Here is a 10098-nt window from a genome sequence, read left to right on the forward strand (position 1 = left end):
TTTATATAACCTGTCAAATTTCGAGCTCGTTTTCCATGGGCGAACTTACTCTTATTGGTGATGACAAGGCGATGCAATCATTGACCGCCAATGTTTCAGCTAATCTTAATGATTTTAAAACAATTTTCAGTCTGTTTTTAGTTGAGAAGAGAAACAGTTTCAAATTCGTATATAATTATGATAAAAAATAGCACTTATACGAAAGTCTCTCACGAGACTAGTTACATTTCCGTTGGCGCCCCTTGAGTGAACAATATATCTGCACTGCGACCCTTTACCAATACATGTGCATCTGTACAACTCACACTAATAAAAAGCGGCTTCACTTATTTGGATAAACACCCCTTCCTGTACTTCTTATTCAATGGTTATGATTCAATAGGTGTGTTTTTTATTACCACCGGTCTTAACTAGACAAAAAAAACGCAGTCTGGGCTAAGCAATTTACATGTTTAATACAACAACACCTTAGCCCCTTGGGCTTAGTTGTTTTGCCCGGAGATTTCTCTGGGCTTAACTTTTTGAAGAGTTTTAAATCTGTGCTACCAAACTAATTTTTTCATAAATTGTTTAGAATTTGTTTAAAAACGTGAAAACTCACGTTTGGAAGGACAAAATGTATTAAAATAGTTTTGCTAGCATACATTTTTGTATCTCTTTGTAAAACATACATGCAAAATACAAGAAAATGACGAAAGCGAAAAATATGACAACTCTAAATTTTTGTTGTGTCTGCTGTTTTCGGAACATTCAATATACAGTGCTGCCAAGATTTCAGGTTAAGCCCCGAGACGTTTTTTTTTGTCCAGTTAAGACCGGTGGTAATAAAAACACACCTAATAGGTGTGTTTTTTACTACCACCGGTCTTAACTGGATAAAAAAAACGCCTCGGGGCTTACCGAGAAAAATTGGCAGCACTGTATATTAAATGTTCCGAAATCAGCTGACACAAAAAAATATAGAGTTGTCATCTTTCTCGCTTTTGGGTTTTCTTGTGTGTTTTTGAAAAAAAAAGTTTAACTAACTAATAAATAAATATTTAAAATAATAATTTTCATTCCAAACATCAGTTTTGATGTTTTTAAACAAATTCTAAACAATTTACGAACAAGTTAATTTGGTAGCACAGATTTAAATCTGTTGAAAAAGTTAAGCCCAGAGAATTCTGCGGGCTAAACAACTAAGCCCAAGGGGCTAAAGTGTTGTTGCATTTAACATGTAAATTGCTTAGCCCCGACTGCGTTTTTTTTGTCCAGTTAAGACCGGTGGCAATAAAAAACACACCTAATGTTAGACAACAGTGTCTTCGATTTTGTCTGAACACGATTGTCTAACATCGAATTTGACAGATGTGTTTTTTTTTTCTTTTGGAAGTGCAGTTTTTTCATTATTTTTTGTCCTCTCATGAAGAAGGTTGTCTCCGTAGTAGCGGACGACAAAATAATATTTGTTTGTTTTGCGAATTTTAGCATGTTTTATGTTGAGTTGAATTAGATTTCATGAAATGGTATATACTTTTTGAATTTATTTATTTATTTTGAATTTATATAACAGGTATTATTATTAATTTTTATAAAAATAGATTGTTTATTTTTTAGAAGGCAAATAAAAAACAAACCAAGCAATAGGTACATGTATAAATTGAAAAAAATAAAAAAAAAAAAAAAGAATCATACAAAATTGGCCATATAAAATAAATTTTGTCCGCAAAAAATCATACATCATCCTCTGGCGAACGAAGCATATGAAATGAATTATCCGAACATAATTTGCCCAGCCAAGAAAATGAAAATTGTTATGTTGAAGATGTTAGACACTGAATTAGAGAAAAATATCTCCTGTGGAGGCGGCCTGTTATGTTGTAGATGTTAAACATTAAGTTAGAGAAAAATATCTCCTGTGGAGGCGGGGTGTTACATGAAGCCTCAAGAGGCGCGCCTCTTTTCAATACTAATGGGTACGTTCACGTACCGATCTTAGGGTATACGGATACCTTTGTGTTGTTGTAATCCCATATAAAATATTAGCTGATCGGAAACATGTGTTGACAAGCAAACAAATCCAAAGGTATCCTAAACATTTCTGGATACCTACCTATCTTATGGGAAACTTGAAGAACAGCTGATTCGTGTTCACAAACGTATCGGATACTATGGATAACCTATCCAATGCGTACGTGAACGCACCCAATGAGTGCAAAAGAGAAAGAAGATAAAACAAAAAGTTATCCGACCGGAGAGTCGTGGGCTTTGTATATAAAATCTATAGTACTATCATGAAAAAAACAGCGCCACCAAAATAGTAAGCTAGCGAACGAACTACAAAATATGTCAAATTTCAAACAGAAATGTATATCTCATCTTCTTACTCCCATTATTAATTCGATCTAAGCGCCCTCGCGACCACTCAGGTAACGAACAAACTAAAAAATTTCACTTCATGATAGTACTATAGATTTTATATACAAAGGTCGTGGGCCAAAATTCTGAGACTCTTTTTTGACGTTTCTTTTTCCACTCTTTCTTTTTTCAACATTTCCTTTCATTTCTTTTTCCTTCTTGGTGCAATACAACAACAACAATACTTAAATCAAAAGAGAAATGTCAAATTTGAGTCTTTGACTCAAGAGGCATCGTGAATAAAAACTTTTGTATTAATAAATTATTTTGTCCCATAATTTTTATTTATTTATGTGCAAGAATTGCTTCAGAGCGCATTTCAATTTTGTTTTTGTTGAAAAACTGACAGCTTCTCACTACTACCTACACACAGCTGCGTATGTGTGAAAGAATATTCCATAAATTCCAGGTCTGACTTGGAATAAAAAGAATGCATTCCAAATATTCCGGAATGGATAAAGCAACAATAAAAAAGTTTATCCGGAATATTCCGAGGAATAAAGAAACAAAATAGGCGTGTTCCACGTTTTTGGAATTTTCGGAAAAAATAAAGAAACACACTCTTTAGGTGTGTTTTTTATTACCACCGGTCTTAACTGGACAAAAAAAACGCCTCGGGGCTTCACCTGAAATCTTGGCAGCACTGTATATTGAATGTTCAGAAAACAGCAGACACAACAAAAATTTAGAATTGTCATATTTTTCGCTTTCGTCATTTTCTTGTATTTTTCATGTATGTTTTACAAAGAGATACAAAAATGGAGGCTAGCAAAACTATTTTAATACTTTTTGTCCTTCCAAACGTGAGTTTTCACGTTTTTAAACAAATTCTAAACAATTTATGAAAAAATTAGTTTGGTAGCACAGATTTAAAACTCTTCAAAAAGTTAAGCCCAGAGAAATCTCCGGGCTAAACAACTAAGCCCAAGGGGCTAAGGTGTTGTTGTATTTAACATGTAAATTGCTTAGCCCAGACTGCGTTTTTTTGTCAAGTTAAGACCGGTTGTAATAAAAAACACACCTTTTATATTCTAAACTAATACGAACATTTTAGTTCGTTGAGTAAAATATGGTTTCTTGTGAAGAAAAAAATAGAGAATATTTAGTATTTATTAAGAAATAAAAAATAAATAGGCACCGGTAGCGATTGAACTTCGGTCTACAGCGTGTGAGTCGAATACTCATCGAAATTTCTGCACTTGTGGGGTTTTGGTGATCACTGTACTGAGAGCAAGGAATAGGTGATGGTCAAAAGTGACAATCAAAAAGGTGACAATCAACTATCACCTTAACCGATTCCACCCCAGAATATCCAAAACGCAAAAATAAAGAAACAGAAATAGCTTAAAAAGAATGTCAATCAGCTTCAACCACATTTTTTAGTTAAAACACATATAAAATCATTTTGTATTATGTGCAAGAATTGCAAATAAAAAGAATGCATTCCAAATATTCCGGAATGGATAAAGAAACAATCAAAAAGTTTATCCGGAACATTCCGACGAATAAAGAAGCGATATAGGCGTGTTCCACGTTTTTGTAATATTCGGAAAAAAATAAGAAACACACTCAACTATGATTTGCAGAATATTTTTCTCATTTCTACCGATAGAAAATTCTACGGTTTCTACTGTTTCTATGGGTTTTCCGCGTTAACGTGAGTACCCCTAATAAATCTTATAGTAAAGTACTTAGGCCGTGTGCGAATTGCGTTAAAATGTTGGTTAAATTTTGACGTTTTGTTAAAAAAGGGATCAAATTTATTTTTTTGCTGTGTAAAAAATGTTTTTTTTATATTCAATTAATTATTTTTTTTTTAACAAACCCAGCTGAAAATTTATAAAGTTAAATATTCTAGTATGAAAATGTAAGAAATTCTCAATTTCACATTTTTTATGTTATTTTTTGCGATCAAAAAGAAATATTTAATTCAGTCTTCGAACACTAATTCTTGGTTCACTAGGGTCATGGTATAAGAAGGCAAGGTATGATCATTAGTGTCGCCATCTTACAAAATGGAGTAATAAGTTTTTGACGTTTAATTTGACAAAGTCAAAAGCAACAACAATTTCCAAGACAAATTTGTTAACAACAATTTCAATGGGCAGCTGTCAAAAACTTAAGAAGCCATTTTTAAGTTTTGACAGTTCTCGATACTGAGTTTTTTCTAATGATCATACCTTCTCTTTTTTTACCATGCAGTAGGGTGCCAACAAAATAGAAATATGTATAAAATATAAAAAAACAAACATTTTTAGAATTTTTGGAATCAGCATTAAAAAATACCTAGAAATCATGTGTCATATTAGTTATAATACCACCGTGTATTTTAGCTAATTTTGAAAATCTCTATTTCGAGCTTTGACCTTGAGAATCACGACTTGCGGACATGAGATTTTTCTAGACTTCTATTAGCATTCATTCCGAGGTTAAACCCTTATTTGACTGGATTAATACATTTCCAATTTTTCAAGATGAATAATAATTTGTAGAAGTACTTTGTATTAATACTTTTACATTTCTTTAAATATCAACGCATTATAAAAAAAATAATTTCAAATCTATCTTGATCTTTCTATCTTGATAAACGTCAAATTTTAACCAGCATTTTAACGCAATTCGCACACGGCCTATAGATTAAGACCTTACATATTTATAACTGTATGTTTTGTAGAAAAAAAAACAAAATAACTTAAAACTTTTTTTCTCTTCTCATTATGTACCTATATCAATTTTTTAGTTTGAAAAGTTAAAAAAAATTACACCATAGAAAGGCTTACAAATTTTCTTAAAGAATAAATCAGTATTAGGTATATAGAAATTGTATTATAAAACCAATCTTCTTCTTTATAAACCATAATTTATTTTGCATTATTAACCACTTCTTTTAGACACAAACAAAAGCCATAAAACTAGAAATAAGCTAGATACCTAGACACTAGACACAATTGAACTATATAAATATTCTTCTCCTTAATTGAAAAGGATTTCTAGTTTTCTAGTATACCAAAAATACGACTTCCTGGAAAGAATACAACAGGTAGGTAATGTACACCTAAGTTGATTAGCTAAATTTTTTAAATTTTGAAACGCTGGAAATGTTTGCAATTATTGAGTTTTCCTGGAAGGTAAACAAGCAAATAATGAATGTAGGTAGAAGTTCTCCTTTGAATATAATTTTGGTGTTTGAGTTTAGTATTTTAAAATATTCCGACCAGTACAGGTCAAATATAAGTTCCAACAAAACTGTTCAACAACTTGCTATTAAAACATGGGCCTTAAAGTGAGTTTTTGCAATAATATTGAATTCGCAACAACAATTTTTTAACATTTGCACGTTTTTCTAGACTTTTGTGATGTTTATGGTTTTAAAGATAAGCATAGCTTCTCATCCAGTAATTTTTCAAAAAGATAACTCAGTAATTGCTACTGAGTCTATAAAAGTATTGTTACCGCAACATCATAATATTATTGACGTTAAATATCCAAATTACGAAGTTGTGACAAATCTAGCATCAGAGACATTGAAGGCTGACAGTCTTCCTGCTGATTTAATAGAAATTGCTGCAACTAAATTGGGAATCAGGAATTTAAATGAAATTCCCAGCTTAAGCGAACTCGGTGATCTTTTAGGCACTACATCTAGTGAAGAAACTATTGAAACTATTCGCGAGTTAACCGCAACTGAAAGTGGAATTGACTTAATTAAAGCATTTATTGAATCCTCGGATTACACGGACCATACAGTAGATAAAGAAGCACACGTTCAAGCTGAAGTTAACACATCAAAAACTTCCCTGGTAACAATTCTGCTTACTGAAACTGCTCGGAAGGATTTAGATATCATTAAAAACGTTTTGTCTTCTCAACAGAATGATTTGGGATTTTTTCAACGCGTGTCTTCCTTTCTGAATATATTTGATTTATTCCCCCGAAATACTAAAATTGCTGTTCCTGAAGTTGGAAGAAAAAGTGCATCAAATAAATCATGAATCTCATTATCAACGTTATTCTAAGCTACAACCAATCCCGCTTAAGAACCATCTTTCAAATTCATTCCCAGTTCCCTATAGTCCAGATGCTTCTAGCTCTACTTTGGCGACTCTCACGCATCGGACGATAAAAGAAGATAATAGGCTTTTGCCTGAGATGAATTTTTAAACCATAATAGAGAAAAACGATTATTATTATTGAGTTATAATATACAGACAAATTTTCTTATAAATATCAACATACCAATATTAAAATAAAATTTATATGGAAACACACAAATAAGTATTTTATTTAAACAAAACAGTTAATATGTCAATCTTTTGAAGTAGAATTTTTTTGTATGAATTCCGGTGAACTGTTGTGTACTGCGCAAAGATTTTCATACGGTGATCGATTTTTTGAAACGTGGTGTATTTTAAAAATTGGCACTTAGATTTGCCGTCAAGATTGTATATATTTTATAAGAAATAAAATTAAAAAAAAAAAAAACAAAACAAAACAAACCAAACAAAAGGTGTGTTTTTTTGTTTATCTATATAGATTTTGTCCAAAAAACGACATCGAGATATTTGAAAAAAAAACAAAAACAAAAACTTTATCTGTACAGATTTTTGAAAAATCCAGATACTTATCCAGATTTTACTTTCTCTCGATAAAAACAGAAGTGTCAAGGTAATTTATTTGTTAGGTATTTTGTACAGAAATATCTAAAAATATTAACAAAAAAAAAAAGCGGAGAAGATGAGGTTTGAAAAAAGCTCTCATAGAAAAAATAATCAAAAATTTGTTTGGCATGGTTGCATTGAAATGTCAATATTTCAAGATATACGAAATGCACTTTTCAGATAAAAGTCTTAAATGGATTCTGATAAAATTGTTGAACAAATATATTTATATATAAAATTACCAAAGTTTTTTCGAAAAATTAGAAATAAAAATAAAAAAATTTCCACGCTTGATTTTTATGGCTACCTTCAAACGCAACTAATGTTAATGGTCATTGGCTCGTTTAGGCCATAATTTGTTCTATGAAAATATTCATGAAACAGATTTGATTCCCGAACATTTCTTTGAGGAACACGAAGATAAATTAAATTTAATAAGTGGGACATTTTATGTGATAGGTTAAAATATCCCTGACAAACATAACAGAGAAACAAGTACGAAGACTTTCTAGAGTTTTGATGTCAAATAATAAGCATCTAGTACTATACGTCGGCATTTCTATTTTCCAATTTAATTTGTAAATTTAATATCTTGTAAAGTTTTGCTGAACTTTGTGACTTGAGTGCATAAGGATCTTTGAATTCTCTATGCTTAGCTGTGGCGTGCTAAGTTGAGTTGAAATCTAAAATTTAGGATAGCGTCATAATAAAACAGGTTTTTCTGCTGTCTTTTTCATGGATGAATTGGCCGATGGAGTGGAAGAGAGATAAATGTGCCACAAGCCAATGCTATGGCAGTTTCATCTTAAAGTCTGGTACGCAGATCCAACTAAATTTTAGCTTCCATACAAATTATCGAAAAAAGTTAAAATTTATCGAGCATCTTATCGATAATTTGTATGGGTGCTAAAATTTAGCTCGGATCTGCGTACCAGGCATATATGACGCCAATTCCAACTTAGGACGATTTGTCTTATGCACCAGCACCAGAGTTCTAAGGTTCGAATCCCAAGACAGCACAATACTTTTTGTCAAAAAATGGTTTAAAAGTTATTTGTAAGCTAAAAAAGGAAAATAATATTGGGGTGTCTTGGGATTCGAACCCTGGACCTCTGCACAGTGCGTTGACCAGTGGACAAAAAAAAAAATCAAGTCTATTATATGATAAAAAACCGGTGCTTTATGTGTAGGGCTTATATTCAACAATAATAAAACACAGTTTTTCACTGCTTAAGTATAAGATTCAATAAGATTAGTGGTGTTTTTCATGATATTTTGATTATTCAAGCTAAGGTTCAAATTGATGTTTATCATTTTTTTTTTAAGTGAAAACAAATGTTCTTGACTTTTTTTTTGTTAATTATCTGAAGATCAGGTGTGTATGTCAATTTGTTTTTGTAAAGTGAAATTAGTATTTAAAAAATATAACCAAAAAAAAGTCTGTTTTTTGTGACTCAAAAACTAAATTTATATCAGACTGTAGTAAGCTGTAGCAGAATCTTGTATGCCACAAGGTTCCCTTATATTTCTACTTTCTTATCATGCTCACCTTTTTTGCTCATACTTGCTCATCTTCAAAATATTTACATTTTTGTTGACTCGTTTTCAGTACTAAGAAGTAAGAACTTTTTCGAAAAATTGGCTTAAATTGTAAAATTTTCAAACATAAAGGTGCTTTATGAGTTTGTTTTAAGAAAACAAAAAGCTGTGGATACTAAAGCGCCTTTCAAAATATTTTGTTCCAAAATATCAGGGAATTTAATTGCACTTTTGTCATTTTTTGGACAATTTTCTCATTTTGCCTGCAGAGTTAGCTCTCATTCGATATTATTTAATTGTTTATTATTTTTTTGTGAAATTTATCATTACTTTGATGAAATATTCCATAAATATGTGTTTCTGAAGGTTTTCTTATTCAAAGAAACACAAATTGTTTATATTCTGATTTTTGTCCACATCCCCCATACACTCGACGCACTGTGCTCTGGTTCAAAACATACATCGTTCAATGGTTTAACATCCTGAACTGCTGACTATATACGTGCAGGATTATAATTAAAATTAGTAATATGACTTGGCATTTGAGATGAAATTGCAATATATATTTAGAGATTGCAATCCCCGGATTCGGGATCCCGGCCCATTTTTTGATCCCGAAAATCCCGGGGTTATAGCACTTGATGAAACAATTCCAAGTAGATTCTTAGAAAAATAAAACAAAATACATTTTATTTTGTTTCACAATTAGGACATCTCCATAGTGCCCTGAAGATGGCCTAACCAGTCGAAAAGTTCGCGTTCTAAAAGTTGTAAAAAAATTCCCAAAGCAAAAAAAAATTACAGACCATTGTTTATCATTTCTTACTAAATTAAGGGTGCTGATTCGGAAAAAACATTAGTTTTTTTTCTAGCAGCTCTAGTTTTAAAATTATTCATACATGAAAAGGCATAGAAATACATACATTTTTATTTGTATTTTAATTTTACTTACTGAACCGAATTACATTACATTCGAAACAAATTTTTCCAGCAAAACTTTATACCCAGGAGATCAGAAACTTTCGTTCGTTTTACTCCCAAAACCCATTGGTTTATTTTGTGTTGTTGTAATTTCATTTGTATCCGTGAAATGTGAAACACAAAAACAATTTAACCACAGTGTCTTCACGCATACTTTGCCAAAAGCGTCAATCTTTTCAAGCATACTTAGCCAAAAGCGTCAATCCAAGCTTGTATTCAAACCAGTATGACGTCAGAAGTTTTCCATCTCCTTCTGGGTATCTCTGTTGATAAGATTGTCACTTCTTACCTCTTCTCTATGTATCTACTTTTGTGTAAGATCATGTAATATGATGCAAACGATTGGTGTTGGGGTTGCCCATATGGTAACATTGGCAATAGATGCCTTGAATTTGGTCGTTGGGTCGTCGTTTGTAAACAACAACACTTCTCAAAAGTAAATTATGTTAAACATTCTCCTAACCCCACATAACACATACCGGATGTATTGTTATTTTTCTTATTCAGTTGTGAGACTAGG

The 10098-nt window shown here is 31.6% G+C and overlaps 1 protein-coding gene and 1 long non-coding RNA gene across 5 annotated transcripts; one reads left to right on the top strand and one right to left on the bottom strand.

Annotated features, from left to right (window-relative positions):
* Positions 1-4279: 4279 nt before the first annotated feature.
* On the top strand, positions 4280-6664 carry LOC129906505 (uncharacterized). Of its 4 annotated transcripts, none has more exons than XM_055982286.1 (4): positions 4280-5210; positions 5292-5440; positions 5529-5683; positions 5748-6662. In XM_055982286.1, exons 3-4 carry the CDS (start codon positions 5672-5674, stop codon positions 6390-6392), a joined length of 657 nt encoding a protein of 218 aa, XP_055838261.1. In that variant the 5' UTR covers positions 4280-5210; positions 5292-5440; positions 5529-5671; the 3' UTR covers positions 6393-6662. The 4 variants fall into 4 exon arrangements, with proteins under 4 accessions (XP_055838261.1, XP_055838259.1, XP_055838260.1 ...); XM_055982287.1 differs by having other exon boundaries at positions 4285-5210; positions 5292-5683; positions 5748-6200; positions 6273-6662; XM_055982284.1 differs by having other exon boundaries at positions 5292-5683; positions 5748-6664.
* LOC129906507 (uncharacterized) lies at positions 6097-6869 on the bottom strand. The gene is made up of 2 exons (XR_008770810.1): positions 6637-6869; positions 6097-6544 (listed from the first exon to the last, which is right to left on the bottom strand). It is a non-coding gene; the product is annotated as an uncharacterized LOC129906507 (long non-coding RNA).
* Between the last annotated feature and the right edge of the window lie 3229 nt (positions 6870-10098).

This window comes from Episyrphus balteatus, chromosome 1, assembly GCF_945859705.1.
Source record: "Episyrphus balteatus chromosome 1, idEpiBalt1.1, whole genome shotgun sequence".
NCBI lineage: Eukaryota > Metazoa > Arthropoda > Insecta > Diptera > Syrphidae > Episyrphus > Episyrphus balteatus.